The sequence below is a fragment of the Manis javanica genome, chromosome 3 (genome assembly GCF_040802235.1).
Source record: "Manis javanica isolate MJ-LG chromosome 3, MJ_LKY, whole genome shotgun sequence".
NCBI classification, from domain to species: Eukaryota; Metazoa; Chordata; class Mammalia; order Pholidota; family Manidae; genus Manis; species Manis javanica.
This window is the reverse complement of record NC_133158.1, coordinates 166313958-166338209: the sequence shown is the minus strand read 5'-3', so window position 1 is coordinate 166338209 and position 24252 is coordinate 166313958. Positions and strand designations below refer to the sequence as shown.

The following is a 24252-nucleotide window of genomic DNA, read 5'->3' as shown; positions in this document are numbered from 1 at the left end:
AATATATTCTCCCATACTGTAGGATGCCTTTTTGTTCTCTTGGTGGTGTCCTTTGCTGTACATAAGCTTTTCAGCTTGATATATTCCCATTTGTTCATTTTTGCTTTTGTTTCCTTTGCCCAGGGAGATATGTTCATGAAGAAGTCACTCATGTTTATGTCCAAGGGATTTTTGCCTATATTTTCTTCCAGGAGTTTTACGGTTTCATGACTTTGATCCATTTTGAATTTACTTTTGGGTATGGGTTTAGACAATGATCCAGGTTCATCTTTTACATGTAGCTGTCCAGTTTTGCCAGCACCAGTTGTTGAAGAGGCTGTCATTTCCCCATTGTATGACCATGGCTCCTTTATCGTATATTAATTGACCATATATGTTTGGGTTAATGTCTGGACTGTTTATTCTGTTCCACTGGTCAGTGGCTCTGTTCTTGTGACAGTACCAAATTGTCTTGATTACTGTTGTTTTGTAGTACAGCTTGAAGTTGGTAAGTGAAATACCCTCTGCTCTCTTCTTCTTTCTCGGGATTGCTTTGGTTATTCAGGGTCTTTTTAGTTCCATATGAATTTTAAAACTATTTGTTCCAGTTCGTTGAAGAATGTTGTTGGTAATTTGATAGGGATTGCATTTAATCTGTAGATTGCTTTAGGAAGGATGGCCATTTTGACAATATTAATTTTTCCTAGCCAAAAGCATGGGATGAGTTCCATTTGTTAGTGTCCTCTTTAATTTCTCTTAAGTGTGTCTTGTAGTTTTCATGGTATAGGTCTTTCACTTCCTTGGTTAGGTTTATTCCTAGGTATTTTATTCTTTTTGATGTAATTGTGAATGGAATTGTTTTCCTGATCTTTCTTTCTGCTAATTTATCATTAGTGTATAGGAAAGCAACAGATTTCTGTGTATTAATTTTGTATCCTGCAACTTTCCTGAATTCAGATATTAGTCCTAGTAGTTTTGGAGTGGAGTCTTTAGTTTTTTATGTACCATATCACATCATCTGCAAATAGTGACAGTCTGACTTCCTCTTTACCAACCTGGATGCCTTGTATTTCTCTGCCATCTTTTCTATCAAGTCAAAGAAGAGCATGGATTTTAATTTCAATTCTTGTTTCCTTGTGTACCTATAGAACTGTTAAGTGCCCCTGGAGGAAAATTTTCTGTTAAAATATTAGCCAGAGCCCAAGATTTGGGAAAATCATCACTAGAAGACACCACAACTCTCTGTCATGGTCTATTAAAAGCATGGCCATCATCATCTTTGTATGCCTGAGAGTGAGAAATGGCTGGGGTGTCTCATTTTCTACATGGCTTAGAGGTGTTATATTCAGTGAAATAAGCCAAGCAGAGAAAGACAAGTACCAAATGAATTCACTCATCTGTGGAGTATAACAACAAAGCAAAAACTGAAGGAACAAAACAGCAGCAGACTCACAGAACCCAATATGGACTAGTGGTTACCAAAGGGAGAAGGGGATGAAAGGGTACTATGATTAGCACACATAACATAGGGGGGGCGCAGGGAACAAAGTATAGCACAAAGACAAGTAGTGACTTTGTAGGATCTTACTATGCTGATGGACAGTGACTGCACTGGGGTATGTGCGGGGGACTTGATAATATGTGTGAATGCAACCACAATGTGAAACCTTCATAAGATTCTGTATCAATGTTACCTTAATTTAGAAAAATGCTTCACACTCAAAAAAAAGTCTGGCATATTTGTTTAGTCAATGAGTGGGCACCATGCCAGATTATGATGGGAAAAATGCCATACACATTAAAAATGGTCTTTGAGTTTTTAAAGCTGGAGAAAACCATGAAAAATCCCCTTTGGCCACCCAATTCTAATAGTGTTGGGAAGCTCACCTTATTTTGTTTTTTTTCTTTGCTTTCAAATAAATGAAATGAAGTGTTGCACAACCAGAGCTTAACATTCCACCTGGCATACGGTGGGTGTCTCACAAATGCTGGCTTTTGTTCTTTTATTCTGCTCGGCCACATGGATCAATGTGCATGGTCTTACCCTGTTCTAAGGTAACACCTTGCGCTCTCTCTCACCAGATTCTCTCGCTCTTCATCTTTTTCTTCTTGTGGCCAACACCCCCAAACACCTTCTCTGTCCTCTACTATTTTTGTTCCCATCCTCCCTGCCAATAATTACACCTGGCAAACTGTGAAAATTTGTATGTTATGAATTTTTTTATTCTTACAGAGTACAAAAGTGTTTCCTATGGAATACTGAGAGATATCATTCAATTTAACCATAAATTAAGATCTTATGTACTGGCACAGATGCATACCACTCAAATAGTCTCATTTCTAGGGAGATAATGGTTAACCTTGATGAACTGGTCTGCCCATGTGCAGAGACCAGCTTCACAAACCAGCTGAACATGAGTGGAGTGGATGAGGAGCTTAAGGAAAACACAGAGAAAAATAAAGCCCACAGATGACAGAAAAGTGATGCAGTTTATTTTCTGAGCACAACTTATAGACACAGGCTCATAATGATGTCACTTCCAGATTGATCTCATATCCAGTGTAGTCACTTCTCACGTCTGGTGCTATCAGTCTCTGGTGATGACACTTTCAGGGCGACATCACATCTGACCCTCCACACCCCTGGGTGTACCAGATTGCACCTGTTAACTCAGAGGAAGGCCTGCTTCTGCCTTCCACGCTACCAGGTCACATTTAAAGTAAGGATGCATGAATCACCTCTTGACATTTTCCTCCATTCCTGTCTACATTTTCTTCCATTCTTGTCTACAGAATGTGGGGCACTTGGAATGACATCTTAGCTCATGCTGATCCAGAAATTTCTGGGAGGAAGGATTTTGCTACCTCCTATAGCATTACGTTTTCTGGAATTCCACCTGCATTTTCTTGGACTCTTAAAACAAGTCACATGGTATTTCTAATGCTCTTGACCCACCAATTACCATGTTTAAGCTTAAAATATGTTACAGATTTTTTCATGCATGCACTGTCTTCACATTCAGAATTAAGATCTGCCTGATTCAAAACTCAAAGTATAATCATAGAAAATATTTTTTAAAGAAATTGGGATTTCCTGGGAGTGAGAATAAAGATGGTGGAGTGAGAGGTATGACAAAGGCCTCCTCCCAAAGCCACATATAATATGAAAATATAATTAATACAACTAATTCTGAAAGAGCAACAACAGGGAAGTAGCCTGTGCCAGAGTGCATACACCTGGAGAAAAGAACAAACCTAATGGAACAGGGTAGTGTAACATGACCAGGCAGAACAGAAGCCCTTCTCCCACCCCAGCTCACCAGAGGGAGGAAGATAAACAGAGTGGGTTGGGGGTGGAGCCCTGGGTCTGTTGAACACCCAGCCTTGGAGATCTGCTCTGGGAGCACAAACCTCCATTGCATGTGCTCTGGAGATTAGTGGGGTTGGAAAGCTAAGACAGGCGGATTACCTAGAGAGATTGAGATTCCAGCTGTTTGTGGAGGACCAGAATCTACATCCAGCTGCTCTGGGACAAAGGAAAGGCAGGTGGTCTGAGAGGCTTCCTAGCAGCAAGAGGGCTGCTGAAGGGGTGGGGATTGCACAGAGCTTGCTGCTCAGGAGAAGGGACAGGTGGACAAGGTTGTCTGGGCATGCTCTGCCTGGCAGGTTGGGAGCCTTCAGGAGCTTCAGGCACTCCATGCCCCTGGCTGGCTATGCAGCTCCAAGGCCCCACATTGTGATGCGCAGCATGCTGCACCTTACTCCCAGCTGGCCTACACTGGCTCGGAAACCTGAAGCCCCTGCCCTGGTGTAATGACAGCCGGAGGGAAGGCCTGCCTAAAAATGCAAAGCATAGAGGCTTACACCTGTGTGTTCAGCCCAGTGGTTCAGGCAGTCGAGGTAGGCACAACAGCCATGAGCTGGTAACAGCTCTTTCCTCCCTCCAGGCACCAGAGCCACTCCCCTGTGGGCCCTTACATCACTAGAGGGGCTGAGCAGCTCCAGAGAGCAGAGCTTCTGGGCAGTAGAGGGCACCACATACAAATATAAAAAGTCAAAGGAACCTGGTTCAAACCCAAATCCCACAAGCACCAGAAAGAGTCAAGTGAAACTGAACTCATCAATCTTTCTGAAAGAATTTTCAAAATAAAAATCATACACATGCTCATGGAGATACAGAAAAATATTCAAGAACTCAGGGATGAATTTAAGAAGGAGATTCAATCATTATGAAATTCCGTATCTGAAATGAAACATACAATGGAGGGATTTAAAAACAGATTAGATATAGTAGAGGAAACGGTAAATGGTATGAAAATTAGAGAAGAGGAATATGAAGAAGCTGAGGCACAGAGTGAAAAAAGGATCTTTACCAAAGAAAGAATATTGAGAGAACTGTGCGACCAATCCAAAAGGAACAATATTCACATTATAGGAGTACCAGGAGAGGAAGAGATAGAGCAAAAAAGGGATAGAAAGTGTCTCTGAAGAGGTAATTACTGAAAACCTCTGCAATTGGGGGAAGGAGATAAGTCTCTCAGGCCATGGAGGTGCACACATCTCCCCACAAAAGGGACCCAAGGAAGACAACTCCAAGACATATAATAATTAAAATGGCAAAGATCAAGGATAAGAAGACCCAAATAGCCAAAGCAATCCTGAGAAGGAAGAATAAAGCAGGCGGAATTATGCTCCCTGACTTCAAGCTCTACTACAGAGCCACAGTAATCAAGACAATTTGGTACTGGCACAAGAACAGACACATAGACCAGTGGGACAGACTAGAGAGTCCAGGTATAAACCCAAGCATATATGGTCAATTAATATAGGATAAAGGAGCCATGGATATACAATGGGGAAATGACAGCCTCTTCAACAGCTGGTGTTAGCAAAACTGGAAAGCTGCTGTAAGAGAATGAAACTGGATTATTGTCTAAGCCCATACACAAAACTAAACTCAAAATGGATCAAAGACCTGAACATAAGTCATGAAACCATAAAACTCTTAGAAAAAAATATAGGCAAAAATCTCTTGGACATAAACATGAGCAACTTTGTCATGAACATATGTCCCCGGGCAAGGGAAACAAAAGCAAAAATGAAGAAGTGAGATTATATCAAACTAAAAAGCTTCTGTACAGCAAAGGACACCATCAGTAGAACAAAAAGACATCCTACAGTATGGGAGAATATATTCATAAATGACAGATCTGATAAAGGGTTGATATCCAAAATATATAAAGAACTCACACACCTCAACAAAGAAAAAGTAAATAATCCAATTAAAAAATACACAGAGTTGCTGAACAGACAGTTCTCCAAAGAAGAAATTCAGATGGCCAACAGACACATGAAAAGATGCTCCACATCGCTAGTCATCAGAGAAATGCAAATTAAAACCACAATGAGATATCACCTCACACCAGTTAGGATGGCCAACATACAAAAGACAAACAACAAATGTTGGCGAGGATGTGGAGAAACGGGAACCCTCCTACACTGTTTGTAGGAATGTAAATTAGTTCAACCATTGTGGAAAGCAGTATGGAGGAATCTTAAAAAACTCAAAATAGAAATACCATTTGACCCAGGAAATGCACTCCTTGAAATTTACCCTAAGAATGCAGCAGCCCAGCTTGAAAAAGACAGATGCACTCCTATGTTTATCGCAGCACTATTTACATCAGCCAAGAAATGGAAGCAACCTAAGTGTCCATGGTAGATGAATGGATAAAGAAGATGTGGTACATATACACAATAGTATATTATTCAGCCATAAGAAGAAAACAAATCCTACCATTTGCAACAACATGGATGGAGCTACAGGGTATTATGCTCAGTGAACTAAGCCAGGCAGAGAAAGACAAGTATCAAATGATTTCACTCATCTGTGGCGTTTAACAGCAAAACAAAAACTGAAGGAACAAAACAGCAGCAGACTCACAGAACCCAAGAATGAACTAACAGTTACCAAAGGGAAAGGGACTGGAGAGGATGGGTGGGAAGGGAGGGATAAGGGGGAAAATGGGGCATTATGATTAGCACACAAAGTAGGGGGTGCAGACATGGGGAAGGCAGTATATACAGAGAAGACAAGTAATGATTCTATAGCATCTTACTACGCTGATGGATAGTGACTGTAATGGGGTATGTGGAGGGGACTTGATAGTAGGGGGAATCTAGTAACCACAGTGTTCAAGTAATTGTACATTAATGATGACAAAAAAAAAAAGATCAAGAATAAGGACAGAGTATTAAAAGCAGCCAGAGAGAGAAATAAGATCACATACAAAGGAAAGCCCATCAGGCTAACATCAGACTTTTTAGGAGAAAACCTTACAGGTCAGAAGGGAGTGGCATGATATATTTATACAATGAAGCAGAAGGCCCTTGAACCAACAATACTCTACCTGGGAAGATTATCATTTAAATTTGAAGGAGGGATTAAACACTTTCCAGATAAGCAAAAGTTGAGAGAATTTACCTGCCACAAACTGTCTTTACAGTGTATTTTGGAGGCTATACATGGAAGCATTCTTAAGGCTAAATAGCTATGACCAAGGGAAGGAAAATCACAGTAAATAAAGTAGAACAATTAATTACAAAGCAGATGCAAAGTTCAATCAACTACCCCCAAAGTCAGTCAAGGGATAGACAAAGAGTACAGAATATGATACCTGATATATAAAGAATGGAGGAGGAAGAAAAAGGAGAAAAAAACCTTTTCGATTGTGCTTGTAATAGCATACTAAGTGAGTTAAGTTAGACTCTCAGATAGTAAGGAAGTTACCCTTGAACCTTTGGTAACCACGAATCTAAAGCCTGCAATGGCAGTAAGTACATACTTATCAATAATCACCCTAAGTGGAAATAGTCTGAATGCACCAATCAAAAGGCATAGTCACTGAATGGATAAAAAAACAAGACCCAGCTATGTGTGGCCTACAAGAGACTCACTTTAAACCCAAAGACATACACAGACTAAATGTGAAGGGATGGAAAAAGATATTTCATGCAACTAATAGGGGGGGAAAAAGCAGGAGTTGCAGTACTAGTATCAGACAAAATAGACTTTAAAACAAAGAAAGCCACAAGAGACAAGGAAAGATATTACATAATGATAAAGGAGTCAATCCAACAAGAGGATACAACCATTCTAAATATCTATACACCCAACACAGGATCACCTACATATGCAAAACAAATACTAACAGAAAGAGAATGCAGTACATTCATTTTAGGAGACTTCAACACTCCACTCACTCCAAAGGATTGATCAACCAGACAGAAAATAAGTAAGGAGACAGAAGCACTGAACATCACATTAGAACAGATGGACCTAAAATACATCTACAGAACACTCCATCAAAAGCAGCAGGATACACATTCTTCTTAATTGCACATGGAACATTTTCAAGAATAGATCATATACTAGGCCACAAAAAGAGCCTCAGGAAATTCAAATGATTGAAATTGTACCAACCAGCTTCTCAGATCACAAAGGTACGAATCTACAAATAATTACGCAAAGAAAATGAAAAATCCCACAAACACATGGAGGCTTAATAATATGCTCCTATATAACCAATGGATTAATGACCAAATAAAAACAGAGATCAGGCAATATATGGAGACAAATGACAACAAGAATTCAACACTGCAAAAATCTCTGGGACGCAGCGAAGGCCATGCTAAGAGGAAAGTATATTGCGAGGGGCCTCAGTGCTGCATTGGCAGCCTCGGGGATAGAGTGACTAAAGCTCCCAAAAGTTCCCAAACTGCTGGGCTGAGTGTGCCAAGATGATTTTGTCTACCTGTCCTTTCTCCTGAGCAAGAAGTTCTGTGTAATCCTTGCCCCTTTAGCACCCCTTACACTGTTAAGTCTTTCAAAGTGCCTGCCTTCTTTTGTCCCAGAGCGGCTGGTTGTAGGTACCTGTTCTCCACAAGCGGCTGGAATCTCAGCCTCTCCGAGTATCCCTCCTGTCTTTCATACCTCCCCACTCTATTTCTTTTCCTCCCATCAGTGAGCTGGGGTGGTGGGAGGCACTGAGTCCAGCTGGGTCACAGCTTTGCTACTTTACCCTTCTTCTCTTTTCCCCAGATGTAGCCAGTCTGTAGCAATCTTCAGGTCACTCTTTGCTGTATTTTCATGTCATATGTGATTTCTGGGAGAAGTTTTCTGCCTCATTTCTCATGCTGCTATTTTCTCCCAGATCTCTACACTTATTTTCCAGATGATGCAAGTTTTCTCCAAAATCTGTACACATTCTTGTGATGTTTTCAAAACTACATATTTATTTCAATGAAACCCATAAGATAGAGTAGTAGCAGCTGTCCAGGCCCCGGATTCAAGTTCAGCAGTAGCTTAAAAGAAAAAGAAAGAATTATAGTGTTTATCGAAAATACTGGACAGTTAACAAGTATGAGTTGATTTTAATAAGTTGAGACCTTCATAAGTGTAAGAAAGGAAAATATCTATATGCAACTATAATACAAAAAAACAAGATTAAATTAATAGTAAGTATTACTTGCCCATAGCTGTGTACTGAATTAACTGACTAAGTATTAGAGCTTTGGTTTCTCATTACAAGATGGAACTATACAAGATGAAGATGACACAGTTCACCCTGTCAGCCATATGCTATAAACTGGGAAAACAGACAAGACAGGAAGTTCCCATACAGTCATATATACCATGACAGGCATGAAAATAAGCATTACTGGAACACACAAAAGGGATGTCCCAATTTTGTATGTGTTTTTGGCTGTTCAGTGTAGGTGACATGTAAATTGGTACATGAGGACAAGGGTAAGATGTGCAAGATAGAGGAAAGAAGCATCTGCCAAGACATAGAGGTGAGGAAGAACATTTGTGGAATTTTAAGTAGTCTACTTTGGCAACATGCTACAGCAGAAGGCCAGAGTAGGAGGTAAGTAGCAAGAGATGAGGCTGAAGGATTTGGCAAGAACCAAACTTGATTTGGGTGTTTTAATTCCTTGATAAGTAATTTGGAATTTTTCCTGAGAGTAAAAGTTAAAAACAATGACTGAGTCAAAGGCTGGAGATTTAAATGACCCCCTTCAAGTGACACTTATTTGATCTGTAATTGCCTATTAGTAGATGAGTCATGGTGTTTTGGCCTTAAATCACTACCAGGAACATGAGAAGATGGCAAGGCCCATGTGTTCTGAGAAGTGCAGGCTGACAGTTCTATAGGAATAGCAGAAGTAAAGGAAAGGTATGGCCAAAAAAAAGAGCAGATCCATGGATGTGTTGAGATATTTAAAAAGCTATGGAACATGGTGAAAAAATCAAGAGTGAATAAATGGTGAATAAACATTCTTCATTTTTAAAGGGTATGCCTTCACATTTTTCATTAGATATGTATAAGAAAAAAGTATTTAATGTAATACCTATTATCCAAACAATGGAAAAGGTAGCTATTTACTAGTTAGAGTTCATTTCAGAAAGCAAGGACATCTAATTTAATTCACAAACTTTGACAACATACCTTCTTTCAGTTCTCTAGTTATGCGTTTTTCCAATCTTCGCTGCACCTGAAATAGTCAAATGTTATTTGTAATTTTTAAGTTAAACAATACATTATTATATAAGTAATACATAGCTGAATGAAATATGGCTTTTAAATAATACGTTTAGAGGCTAGACTTAACTTGGGGATTCCTTAAATAGAAAAATAATCACAGAAAATAAATTCCTGTTCAATTTTAGATAACATATCTGTAATGCTATTTGGACTGATCTGACAAAAAGTACAATATTGGTGTATTGATTACACATAATTTCAGAAAGATGATATTTGCTCTTACTGGTAAGAGATTTAAACAATTCAAGTCATATTATACACTGAATGCAATAATTTGCAATTCTTAAGAGAAAGCACCCTTTAAAAAAGTTTAGTTCTATTCTAATGAATTTTTTCTTAAAATGGGCTTTCCATTCTAATACTTTTAGAAAATTAAAATCTTAAGGTATATTCTGTGCCATCAATTTTTCAGCACAGGATCTTAACTACATAAAATGAAAAGAGTGGGACTGTCATAACATTATGTAAAAATTGTACTTGCAAAAAATTAAGTGAAAACATTTTGCTAATCTGTACTGTGAGTACAATATTAATTCTTCCTATCCATAAAATCCGATTTCCATTTATTGGTATCTTCTTTAATTTCTCTCATTAGTGTCCTGTAGTTTTCAGGGTATAGGTCTTTCATCTCTTTGGTTAGGTTTATTCATAGGTATTTTATTCTTTTTGATACATTTGTGAATGGAATTGTTTTCCTGATTTCTCTTTCTGCTAGTTCATTGTTAGTGTATAGGAATACAACAGATTTCTGTGTATTAATTTTGTATTCTGTAATTTGGCTGAATTCATATATTAGATCTAGTATTTTTGGAGTGGATTCTTTAGGGTTTTTTATGTACAATATTGTCTTCTGCAGACAGTGCCAATTTAACTTCTTCCTTACCAATCTGGATGCTCTTTATTTCTTTGTGTTGTCTGATTGCCATGGCTAGGCCCTCTAGTACCACGCTGAATAAAAGTGGGGAGAGAAGGCATCCTTGTCTTGTTCCCAATCTTAGAGAAAAAAGCTTTCAACTTTTCACTGTTAAGTATGATGTTGTGGGATTGAATATTTCATTTTACAAGCCCTGCCTACTAATGTTGTTGTCATCTTATTCTTTCTATAAGGCCTGTCTATAATGTTATTGTCACAAAAGTGTTATGGAAAACAGTCTCTGAAAATATGGGGAAACGTGTTAGCCAAAAACCTGTCTTCACACCTAAAATTTGTAAAGGCATTACATATCCCATTATCATTATAATCACAGTGTTCATTATGTTCAGTATGCTAATTTAGACCCTACTTTGAAGGGCAGTTAGTGAGAGGGTACATTTTAAAAGAAAGATTTAAATAAAGACACTTTTAGTGTAATAAGACAATAACTTTTATTGTAAAAACACTTGTAATAGTTTGAAATATTCCCCCACATTTATAATTAAGTAGATAAGTATAACTGGTCAGGTGTTTCCAAAACTGGCTCTAATTTCCAGAAAGGTAACAAAGTTACAATTAAAGAATTGTGTATTATCTGCCTTCTTTCTGATTCTAGAAAGTTGTGAATTGGAAACTAAGCTTGAAAACTGGCTCTAGCCTCTATTTTTCTTTTCGTCAAGCAGATTTTCTGAAATCTTTGTGTCCATATGAATAATCCAATTAAAAAATGGGTTCAGATAGCCAACAGGCACTTGAAAAGATGCTCCACATCGCTAATCATCAGAGAAATGCAAATTAAAACCATGAGATATCACCTCACATCAGTTAGGATGGCCAACAACCAAAAGACAAGAATCACCAAATGCTGGCGAGGATGTGGAGAAAGGAAAACCCTCCTACCCTGCTGGTGGGAATGTAAACTAGTTCAACCACTGTGGAAGGCAGTATGGAGGTTCCTCAAAAAACTAAAAAATACCATTTGACCCAGGAATTCCATTCCTAGGAATTTACCCTAAGAATACAGGATCCCAGATCCAAAAAGACATATGCACCCCCATGTTTATCGGAGCCCTATTTACAATAGCTAAGAAATGGAAGCAACCTAAGTGTTCATCAGTAGATGAATGGATAAAGAAGATGTGGTACATATACACAATGGAATATTATTCAGCCATAAGAAGAAAACAAATCCTACCATTTGCAACAACATGGATGGAGATAGAGGGTACTATGCTCAGTGAAATAAGCCAGGAGAAGAAAGACAAGTACCAAATGATTTCACTCATATGTAGAGTAAAAGAACAAAGAAAAAACTGAAGGAACAAAACAGCAGCAGAAACATGGAACCCAAGAATGGAGTAACAGTTATCAAAGGGAAAGGGACTGGGGAGGGAGAAGGGGAATAAGGGTATCATGATTAGCCCATATAACATAGGGCGGAACAGGGAAGGAAGTATAGCACAGAGGAGACAAGTAGTGACTCTATAGCATCTTACAATGCTGATGGTCAGTGATTGTAATGGGGCATGTGGTGGGGACTTGATGGGGGAATCTAGTAACCAGTGTTGCTCATGTGATTGTATATGAATGATACCTTAAAAAAAACACAAAACTTAGTCCCATTTCAGGAAGAAGTCCTTACTGATTGAAACAATTTTATGTCACCATTTACAAATGCTATGTAAAATGAAAATCACATTTTTCATAACTTGAATTAAGGAACTACCAGCATAATGTTAGTTACCTTTTCCCCCAAAAGCTCTTTTCCTAAATATTTACCTCCTTGACCTTTATAGGACTATGTTCTGATGGTGGAATTAGCTCAAAGTCTGTTAATCATGAGACTACATCTGCAATTTTATTTATACTTTTCCATTTATTAAAAATAGAGAAAGGTGAGTAAATTATATACAGGAAAGCAAGATATCAGCAAGTTTTAATTAAAATAAAAAGATTTTTAATGAGAAGGATTTTGTCTTTAACTGTTGATCCTCCAACTATGCCCACAGAAATCTAAGGTTCCACTGGGGACACTGCCCCACTCCATCTCTCTAGCTGGACAGCTCTACTTGTCTCTGTTTTTTTCTAACAGTTTGATACTCAAAGGGTCTATTGTTTGAAGGAAAAAACATTTTTTAAGGTATGAAAGTCACTAATTTTACATAAGAGGCAACAAAGGCTCAGTAGGACTGCAGCTTTCCTAAGGTTACAAAACCAAGGAGCTGCAGGCCAGGAATGGGCTTTAGGTCTCCTTACTGAGCCTCAAGTTCTACACCAGCCACTTCCTCAAATTCAGGAAAAATATGAATATTTTTAACTGTAACTCAGAAAAAATGAATATGTAAAAGCTTTTCACATAGCTTTCTAACAAAATTGTAAGTTTTAACATCATGAATAAAAATAGAAATTAATATCTTAACTCCTATTGGCAGCCAATATACTCAATTTATAAAGTACACATACTTTTAAACATAATACAGGGGCCTTGAAGATGAGACTCTTTAGTTGGATCAAGCAAGCTAAATTGAGAAAATTTTTCCTTAAAAGAACTATTCATTTCCTCCAAATAGAACTTGGTTTACCAAACTCAATCAACAAGAAAGTTATCCATGCAGTGAGTTGCTTATAGCAAAATTAGAAAGGAAACAGATTTCTCTTCACCATCTAGCATATTTCTGTCCAACCGCTCATGATTAGTTGGTATGTACAAAGACATGATTAATTTCAATTAGAATTTAAATCCAGTCAGGAATTTTAGAACCTGCATTTCCCTTTTATGTTTCCATGTGAGGAATTATAGTCTCTCTACCTTCCTCATGAGAGGAGAGATTTACCTAATGGGTGATTTTTGGATAAGGAGCTAAGAAGTGTGTGCTGGGTTCTGAATCTCCTCTTTGAAAAGATGTGCTTGTTCACAGTAATGTGAAATCAGGCCTGCTCTTTGCACTAAGCAGCCTGCCCCTGGGACAGGTGTCAGGCATTTATTTCCTCCATTTACAATTGCATGGGGAAGTGGGATGAAAATCTGTGAAGTATTTGGAAACCTGCTGTGTTGCACATCTTAGCCACATCCTCTAATTCATTAGAATGTGTTAGTAATAAACTAGTAAGTCTATTGTCATCTACCTGACTCCTGTGTTTTCAGTTCAGAAGGTGAAAAGGAATGTCATTTGCCACCTACCTGACAAGCTCCAACAAGAAAGACTTACACTTACAAAACATTTTCTTCTGCCTTGACTTGATAACTAATGCACATTGCTCTGAAGAGTCCCCACTTTCAGGAGGGGAAAGGATGAAAGGAACTTTCAGTAAGAGATATAATGAAGCCAATAACAATAGCAATAAATACAACATATGTTCCTTCATCCAACAGCAATTTATTGACAAGGTATAATAATTGAGGTTAAAGGTCAGAATAATGTTGCAGTCTCTTTTTGAGACCAATGTGACAAATACCTATATATATGCCAAACACATATACACACACACAAAGTCATTTCCAGTATCAATTGATGTTTTAAGTTAATATTTGATATTTTAATTTTAAGTGTTATAAAAATATAAAAATGTAATGGAATCAAGTTAAGTGTGCCCACGTAAACCACTGCAATTCATCATCCTATTGTAAATAGGTTAATGTATGAATGAAATTCTGACTCTCTCCATCTATTTTGCTAACACTACTCACCCTGCCCCAGCATTCACCTGCATACTGCCCACCCAACATTCCCACCCTGACAGGTGCTCCTCCAAATGACTTCCACCCTGCCACAATAAATATCTATGTACCCAACACAGGAGCATCAAAATATCAACACACACATAAAGGGAGAAATTGACAGTAAAATAATAATTGTAGTGAACTGTAACACCACACTTATTTACATCAATAGATTGACAATACAGACAGATCAATAAGGAAACAGTGGTTTGGAATGATACACTACACAGATGGAATTTTATATATATACACACACACACACACACACACACACACACACACACACACACACAAAGCATTCCTTCTCAAAAAACAATGCATTCTTTGGATACGGACATGGAACATTCTGCAGGACTGATGTTAGGCAAAAAGACAAGTCTCAATAAACTGAAAAAGACTGAAGTCTGTCAAGCATCTTTTGTAACTATAATGGCATTAAATTAGAAATCAACTACAAGAAAAAAACCTGTAAAAAGCAAACATGTAAGTTAAACATGTTACTAAACAACCAATAGGTGAACAAAGAAATCAAAGAGGAAATAAAAAAATACCTTGGGACAAATGAAAATGGAAACTCAACATTCCAAAATCTTTGGGACACAGCAAAAGCAGTTAAAAGTTTATAGCAACAGAGGCCTACCTCAAGAAAGAAGAAAAACTGCAAATATAAACAATCTTACCTTACTCCTAAGTGAACTAGAAAACAACAGAGAAAACAAAGCCCAAAACTAGTAGAAGGAAGGATAAAGACTTAAGACAATAGAAAAGATCAATGAAACTGAGAGCTGATTCTTTGAAAAGATAAAATTGGTAAACCCTTAGCCAGACTTACTAGGAAAAAAAGAGGCCCCCAAAACATAAAATCAAAAATGAAAGAGAAGTTACAAGTAACACCAGAAAAATACAAAGGATTATAAGAGACTACTATAAAAATTATATGCCAATTAATTGGACAATCTAGAAGAAAAGGATAAACCCTTAGAAACACAACCTTTCAAGACTGAATCAGGAGGAAATAGAATATCTGATCAGACTCCTTACCAGTAATGAAATTGAATAGTTTTAATATAAAAAAAAAACTCCCAATAAACAAAAGTCTTCACTAGTGCATTCTACCAAACATTTAAATAAGACTTAATACCTGTCATCAAAATTTCCAAGAACTTGGAAGAGAAAGGACTGCTCCCAAACTCATTCTATCAGGCCTAGACTACCCTGATACCCTGTAAACAAAGACACTGCCAAAATTAAAGAAAATTAGAGACCAATATTCCTGAGGAGCACATATGCAAAATTCCTTACCGAATTGTTAGCAAACAATTCAACAATACATTAAAAGGATCATTCACCACACCTGAAATCAATTAGAAAGTAAGCCAAAGCATCTCAAAGTATACCTCTTGTAGTTGGCAATAATTCCTAAAATCAAATTTAATGCAGTTTTGATGCATTTTTTCAAGATGCAGATTTTCACAAAATTTAAAATGTGCCAGATTAGTTTCATTTATTGAATAGTTAACATTAGGAATCTCTTGAAAAGGAGAGATCCAAGGACTTTAGAAAATTTGTCTCCTTTCTTAGAAGCACAAATAATTAGGACCTTTAGGTAGTGTGCATTAATCAATTAAACAACTCAGAATTTCACCAAATTAAAAACAACAATTACATAAGAAATTTAAAACCCAAGGGAAAAAAAAGAGAACATAACTAACCTTCAACAAGTAAGTCGCCATTCTGTCACTTGAAATCTGTTGGCTGCAAGTAGGAATCACTAAATTTTCTCTTGGACTATGATGTCTGCTGATCACTGAACCCTTAAGGATTCCAACGCTAGGTGGCTCCAGCACTGGCCTCATAGTCAGACTGCTGATTGGAGATCCGTTCTGCTGTTTCTCTACAAAACATCTGGTATTGATCTCTACTGGTATCTCAGTAGTCCTGTGGAGACTGCAATAAAAAATGTGTATTTTTTATTTTTCTCGAAGTGTTACATAAATGACTTGCATTAATAAAAAGTTAACCACAACAGTAAATAGAATTTCTTATGAGACAGTGTTTCAGAACTGAAAATGTGCTGAAGACCTACTGTAAACGATTGCAGGTTTAAGCTTATTCTATAGAAGTACATATTTTTCTAGGGCAATTCCTAACAAGTAATTCAAAGTAGGAAAGGGAGAGAAATGGCTGTCAGTGATGTAGATGGCTTACAGGTAAAACTTGCTGCCTTCTGAAATGGCTATACTTATAAGATTCTTGAGGAAGCCACTTAGACCTACTGAGTAAACCAGTTTAGAGATAAAAGATAAAGTAATCCATCAAAGACATTGCAAAGATTTGCTTTCATCACCCTTTTATGTCTCACTCATTATCTCAGAGAAATTACGAATTTGGCACTGAGGAATAATTTAGAGCAACAATCTCTGGGAGAGGAAGGGTGTGAGAAAAATTGAAGTTCACATAGCCAGAATCCTCATCTGAACCTTAACTACTTGATGATGTATTCGCCAACTGCTGGGCTACTGCTTCCACACCTGTGGCAATAAGCTATTACTGACTGAGCCACTATTTAAAAGACCTCTGCCCAGAGAGTGGAGGAGGATTATGGACCTGCAGACTGTTGGATGCAGACATGATTCTAGTGCTCAACCTCTAGCTGGGAGAATAAAGCTAGGTATAAAACCTTTTACCTCAAGAATGTTCCATTGTCATTTCTTGGTCTCAGTAAACCCATAGTCAACTTGCCTGGGCCTAAAACCCTCAGGCAAGACAGCTGGGTAGTAGTTCTTGGCCCTTTGGGTTTAAGATGTAATCTTCCAAAAAACAGTTAAACTCATTAATATTTGTATTTAGGGAAATTCTTTAGGAAGCAATTTTATAATATTATCACTGTCTAAATTACAAAGCTTCAAAAGCACTGAACTTAAAGACTAGTAGATCAGGTTAACTATGAAAATATTAAGAGGAAAAAATAAAGTCATGTAAAACCAAGAAAGAGAGATACAAACTGTGCTGGACCATCATTTTAAAGGAAAGTTCATTTACTAACAGCATTTTCCAGAATGTACTATCTAGTTAGCTTTCACTTCCTACTAATCTTATCAACCTGGCTCAATAAAAATAATGCTTTAGAGGCAAACTAATGAGCTTAACTTATTTTCTATGATTCTGTGCTGACTTACTCATTTACTCGATTTGCCAATATTGACTTGCTAAATTTTAATTCTTCTAGGTACAATTGTTGATATTTTTCCAATTTAGTTTTCATCAAATCTTCTTTGTGAGTTTTTGTGGAGAGTTCAGATTCCAGCTCTTGAATTCTGAGTTCCATTTCCCTTTTAAGGGAAGCATTATCATTAGCTCTCAACTGCTCTACCTTCTCTTGTGATGACACTTGTACCTAAAGCAAATTAAAAGAATAAATTTTTAAAATATCTGAATAATTACAGTATATTTGTTTTCTTTAGTTTTGAGACAATGATTCAGAGAGCAACTTTAAATGGGAAAAAAAAAAGACCTGAACTTTAATATATTTATCAGAACCTCAACTGAATTAAATTTGCACTATAAAAATAAAGTTGAATCTTTATTTTAGTAGTCATAATCTGACAATTCAAAGAATAACAATCTATTTAAAATATTTTAAACTAAACAACATTATCCAAAAGTATGGTATAATTTTTAAATCACAAGTTTGGTATAATCAGTTATAAAAATAAAATGATTATCTAGTGAGAATCATTCTGAAAGATCAACTTTTTGATAATTATGATGGAAACTGAAATATTTAAAGGGAGCAACACATGCTACCATCCTTCCAGAAATCTGTAAAACCAAATGCTGTAAGTAGAGGAAACAAACACAATGTCTATTTCCAAAATGTAATCTGCAGTGCAATGAAGTAAGGCACATTACAGATTAATAAATTAACCCATAAAGATAGACTGACTTCTTTTAGTTTCTCTGCTATTTCCTGTCTTGCTCTTTCTTCTGCGAACCATCTGCACTGTTCTACTTGGCAGTGTTCTGCTAAATTCATTTACCATATGAGTTTTGAGGTTTACTATTTCCTGTTCCAGTTTCTTTGTCATCTTTTCTAGCTTTTCACATTTCTTCTGGAGTGATGTCATAGACAACAGCATCTGTTGAACTTGATTTCTTGTAACTGCAGGTAGGCATTCTGAAGATGAAATTTCCAGTGCTGTAGTGAGATTACCAACCTACATGCATAAAAGAATAGAGTTTGGTAAGAAGAAGATAGACTGAGAATAGACCAAGTCAAAGCTGCTATCAAATTTTAAAATAAATTTAGTTACAGTAAAATGTTACCCATATGTCTTGCCAATGGGTTTCAGCCCCGGGCAAGTTTACTATGGACTCAGTGAGCCTGAGGAATGACAATGGGACATTCTTGGGGTACAAGTGGTTATTACCTGGCTTGTTCTCCTGGCATAGGTCAAGCAATAGAATTACATCTGCATCCAACAGTCTGCAGGTCTGTAATCCTCCTCCCTCTCTGCCTCCACACACAGCATTGGGCAGAGCTCTTTATATAGTGACTCAGGCAATAGCTTATTGCCTGTGGGTGTGGGAGTGGTAGCCTAGCAGTAGGCCAGTTACATCATCAAGTAGTTTAGGGTCAGGTGAGGAGTCTAGCTCTAGGCAGTTCAATTTTCCCCACAACATACCACAGTAGAGTCTTAGAAGAGTGAACCTTGAAATTACTCATTACCAAGAACAAAGGTAAAATCACCAGGAGTCACAACAATACATCCTTTATCGTCATCATTTTTGCCATACAACATCTGCACTTGGTTTTAGACTTTTCTATTTTTCTATTATGGTGCCATGTCTTTCCTCCATTAAATGATTACATCAATAAATGCCTCCCAAAATAAGGCTGGAAATAAGACTCTAATTAATGATCCAGAAATATGGATTCTAATGACATAAGCCTATCAACTACAAATGCTTTGTGCTAATTTAAATCACATTCCAAGGAGACTGATTGTCAGGGTTAAGGAGAACTCACACATCCCAGTATGAAATCTTAGTGAGATGATGCATAGTTTTTTTCGAAAAATGCCACAATTCCACAGTAATGTCTGTAATCCTTTCTTACTTTCCACCAAATAAGAAAATGTAATAAATGAAGAAAGAAGAAGCAAAAGAAAACCTACTGGAATTTCAGTGATACTGAGCTAGGAAGAACAACTTTCCTTTAGATATACTGATTATTTGGTAAGACAGGGTGAGTGGATGTGGTGGTTTTACAAATTCTTTGACACGTTTCCCATGAAATTCCCTCCCCTTCAATATGTGTGGCCTCACTAACTGGTTTCTAGTGAAGATAAAATGCTAGAACTGCTTTGTGACCCCTAAGGTTTGGTTAGAAAATGTAATACAGTTTCCATCTGATTCTCTTTCTAGGGAGGCTCACTCTAGAAACCTGGCCCGCTTGTTGTGAAGCACCCCAGGGCACCTACTAGTGAATCCTGCATGTGTCAGCTAAGACTGCCAAACGTGCACGAAGAGCCTTTAGGTGATTCTAGACCCCAGTGATGCGTCATCCCAGCTGATGCCAAGTGAAGAAGCTGACCTCACTGAGCCTTGCCTAAACTGTCCATTTGTGAACAAAATAAATGCTGTGCCACCACTCCTGTCTTGTGTTTGCTCTCCTGCAGCCTTGCAGCCATGCATCAGCCATGCGGTCATGCTACCATGTTGCCCAGAGCACTGGGCAGAGCTCTTTATATAGAGTCAATAGCAAAGTATTTTCCACAAATGTAGTGAGCTAGCCGACCAGGACAGGTGAGAATCCTGGCTGTAGGTACCTTCACTTTATCCACACTTGCCTAGAAGCCCTTGCTTTCATTTCAGCCTCTTCAGGGGCCATCAAGCCCTGCTGATTCTCATTCTGACTCTTCACTACCTCCTTTCAGGTTCCACCTATCACCTGTTTCAAAAGCACTCCTTATTGTTTTAGGTTTTTTTTTTAATGGCAGCACCTCATTTTTAATATTAGTATCTCTGCCAGTTATTTATTGCTGCATGATAAACCACCCCAAAACCTAGTGTCTCAAAACAGCATTTATTTTGTTCACAAATGGTGGTGGCAGTGCCAAGGACAGAGTGAGATGGCTGCGGGGACAGAGAGGCCCAGAGGCAGATACCGGCTTGCTGCATGCAGACTCACTCTGAGTGGGTGAGATTCTAGTGACTGACCTGCCACCATGGGGATAAACCCCAAGAACGTTCCATTGTCATTTTTTAGTCTCATTTAATCCATAGTGAACTCATACAGGGCTGAAGCCCATTGGCAAGACAACAAGGAAAGAAAATGACACTGGAACTTGGAGGAAGTGGGACTCTTGCTACAAAGCAGCTGAAAGTAAAATCAATGAGCAAGATAAGCTAAAGAAAATGATTACACATAAAGGAACTAGGCCTTACTAGGGTCAAATATATGGTTCCCAATCTTAGCCTCTCCACATGTCTAATTGCCAAGTAATTCTAGAAGAAAAGGCTTCTGAGCTAAGATCAAATCCAGGGTGCTGCCAGGAAAACAGGTTCTCAGGCTGATGCCAAGACTAAAACCCTTTGTTAGGACCTCAGAAAGATTTACAGTGGTGCCTCAAATTCCTGAGAGAACAGATGCAAACACAGGCAATTTCCCATGAACAAGAGAGAACAGAGAGCTCAGAGGTACAGCAAAGGGCCACGGAGGGGCATTCCCATGAGGAGTAAGTCTTCCTCAAATAACTAGCAGCCTGCAGCAGGCTGCACTTCTGAATTGCTCTGGACCCATGTGTCCCCAGTTTTCCATTCTGAATGGGAGAGTCCTGAGCAGGTCTGCAGAATGTAAGCTCTGGGGGGGTGGTAGGCAGCTTGGCTCTTCACCTCTCAACCTTCATGTTGAGGGTAACTGTACCCCAAGGGCTAGACTCTAGAAACCACAGCCCAGGCCCCCACCCCATCTGCACCTGAGGAAGATGGTAAGATCTCAGACTCAAGCCTGAGCCGGATGCCACCATCACTGAGGCTTGGCGGGTAGGTACAGGGTATGGCTGAGGGGGGTTTTCTTATTCTCTTTTCCTTTTTTTTAAATTGAAATGTTTTATGTATCTTGACCAGTGTTTTGGCTACATGGATATATATTCTTGTTCTCTGTCCTTTTCCTACTGTAAGTGTAGCTGACATAACATATTACACTGGTTTCAAGTATATAACATAGTGATTGCAGTGTATTTTTCATGTGGGAGGATAATTTAAAATTGTCCTTTTTAAATGTACCCATACTTCTAAAACATTCATTCATTCCTTTAAAAAAGGCAGGGTGTGGACCAACCTTGCTGACTTGCTCCCAGTGAACAGAATATGGGGAAGGTGAGGCTATGTGAATTCCAAGGCTGGTAACCCGGGGAGGCCACACGTTCTGGCTGCCTGGCCCAACTATAGTCCCAGCCGATGCCCAGCGCCAACAACCAGACATTGAGTGAACTAGCCTCCAGATGACTCCAGCCTCAGCCTTCCAGCCGTCCTAGTTGAAGCTGAAGGGAACAGAGACAGGCTGTCCTGGCCACACATTTCCTGACGGGGGATTGTGAATAGGATAAATGTTGTTTAAGCTACTGAACTGGGGAATTTGTTAAGGTAAACCAGGTAAACAGAAAAGTGGTGGGAAAAGGGGATAATAAGAAAACTTACTTAGACAAAGGCTCTCTAAGAAGCAAAAAGTCTCCATAGGAGTGGAGAGAAGCAAGTGGTAATATGCAAGATGACTGGGAAAGAGTCCTCATAAAATTTGGTTTGGTACTGGCATAAGGATGGACACACAGAGAACTGTATGTAGAATTGAGAATATAAAATAAACTCACATTTGTGGTGAACTGATAGTCAACAAAGATGCCAAACAGTTAAATGGGACAAGAAGAATTTTTTTAACATGTGGTACTGGGACCACTGAATATCCACAAACAGAAGAATAAAATCAGGCCTCTGCTTCATAGAGTATATACAAAGTTAACTGAACATGTAAGAGCTCAAATTATAAAACTCAGAGGAAAAAACAAAGACGTATATCTTCATGACTAGATTTGGCAACAGTTTCTCAGATATGACACCAAGGGAGAAAAGCTGATTAACTGGACTTCAACCAGTGAAGAGGCAAGCCATGGAATAGGAGAAGATACTTGAAAACCTTTTATCTGATGAGGGATTTCTATCTACAATATAGGAATAACGCTTACAATTCACTTACAAAAAGACAATTCAATATCAAAATGGGCGAAGGAATTGAACAGTTCTTCAAAGAAGATATACGGATAATAAGCATATGAAAACGCTCAACATCATTATCAGAAAAATACCAATCAAAAACACAATGGGATGCCATTTCACATCCACTAGGATGGCTATAATAAAAAAGACAGATAATGACAGATGTTGGCAAGAATGTGGAAAAACATTGGAACCCTCAAGCACCACCTATGACAATTTAAAATGGTGCAGCCACTTTGGAAAACAGACTGGCAACTCTCCAAAAGGTGAAACAGTTACCATATGTAAGTATATACCATTCAGAAGTCTATACCGAAGAGAAATGAAAACGTAAATAAAAGGCTCTACTGCTAAATCACAGTTCCCAAACCACTACATTTCCAGCAGCTATCTCTATTCAGCTGCTCCACCAAATAACATCACAGGTTAGCTAGTACGGCATATCTCAGAAAAGCCGACCCAGAGGTTTACTGGTTAAGTGCTATACACCTGTAATTCCAGTTCTGGCTGCATAATGAAGGAAGGCAAACTTAGAGTTTTTTCATAGTGAGGGGGGAGGAAAAGAGCATTTGATTAAATAATTCTCCTCTATTAGGTTAAGTGCTTTCAAGTTTATATTTAATTGCTTAAAATACATTTCGAATAAAAATTTTATTAGATTAGTGCTTCCAAGGAAGGAGAAATTAATAGGTAGGGTATAAAATAAACAACAGCTAAAATATTTTAATTTATACAAGGGTAGATACCATGCATATCAAATAACATTTACCCCTAGACAAGCTTATACTTGGATTCTGACAAGATTACATATCATTAGAAGAAATGTAAAATAAGGGCTAAATGTAAACTGTTCTGCACAGACCAGACGATAAATGCTGAAGAGAGTAGGCTAGTAAGGCAGTTAGAGCTTCAGGAGAATGAGGTGTGAGCAGGTCTGAGTAATGCAGGATTAGGCAAGAGGATCAGAAACTGAGGAGACAGGAAGGACACATGAGCAAAGGCCAAGAGATGGTGAGATCACCCCAGTTAACTCAGGATAAAATCACGTGGCAGGGAAATAAAAACCTACATCCACCCAGTAACTTGTAAATGAATGCTCATACCATCATTATTAACAGCCAACAAGTGGACACAACCCAAAGGTCCATCAACTTATGAATGAGTAAGTGGTTATGCCACACTGTGGAGCAGTGTTGACAGTAAGAATAGATGAAGTACTGATATGTGCTGTAACATGATGAACCTTGAACACTTTCAGTGAGAAGCTAGTCACAAAGGACCACATATTGTGGTTCCACTTATACGAAATATCCAGAATAGGCAAATCTTGAGGATAGAATGTAGACTGGTTGTTGCCCGGGACTGGGGAAGAGGGGAACTGGGGGTGATGGCTAAGGGATACAGAGTTTCTCTTTGGGATGATGAAAATTTCTACTTGAGTGCAGAGATAGTTATATGTCTGTGAACATACTCAAAGATACTGAATTGGACATTTTAAACCCAGGAATTGTACAGTACATGAATTATATCTCAATAAGGCTTAAAAAGCCCAGTGGCTGGAAGTAGATAATTTTCTCAATTCTCTGTTTTGGGATACATACTACACATAATCTGAATCTTTCTACATTTTTCCAGTATATCCAAAGGGGAAAGGAAACGAGGGAAGTATCTAATTTCAACTGGTTTATACAATGTCCTTTTGTACAAATTACCTTGAAATCCACAAAATAAGTGAACACAGATTCTATATCCAT

General features: G+C 38.1%; 1 protein-coding gene across 1 annotated transcript in view; it reads right to left on the bottom strand.

The window, feature by feature from the left end:
* LOC108396756 (ankyrin repeat domain-containing protein 26-like) overlaps nt 1–24252 on the bottom strand; it is a 94133-nt gene that overhangs the window by 9708 nt on the left and 60173 nt on the right. The window contains exons 29-32 of the mRNA XM_073230490.1: nt 18262–18438; nt 17401–17618; nt 15934–16168; nt 9492–9537 (exon numbers count right to left, since the gene is read on the bottom strand). Of these exons, the coding sequence (XP_073086591.1) occupies nt 9492–9537; nt 15934–16168; nt 17401–17618; nt 18262–18438 (676 nt within the window). The remainder of the gene's footprint in view (nt 1–9491; nt 9538–15933; nt 16169–17400; nt 17619–18261; nt 18439–24252) is intronic.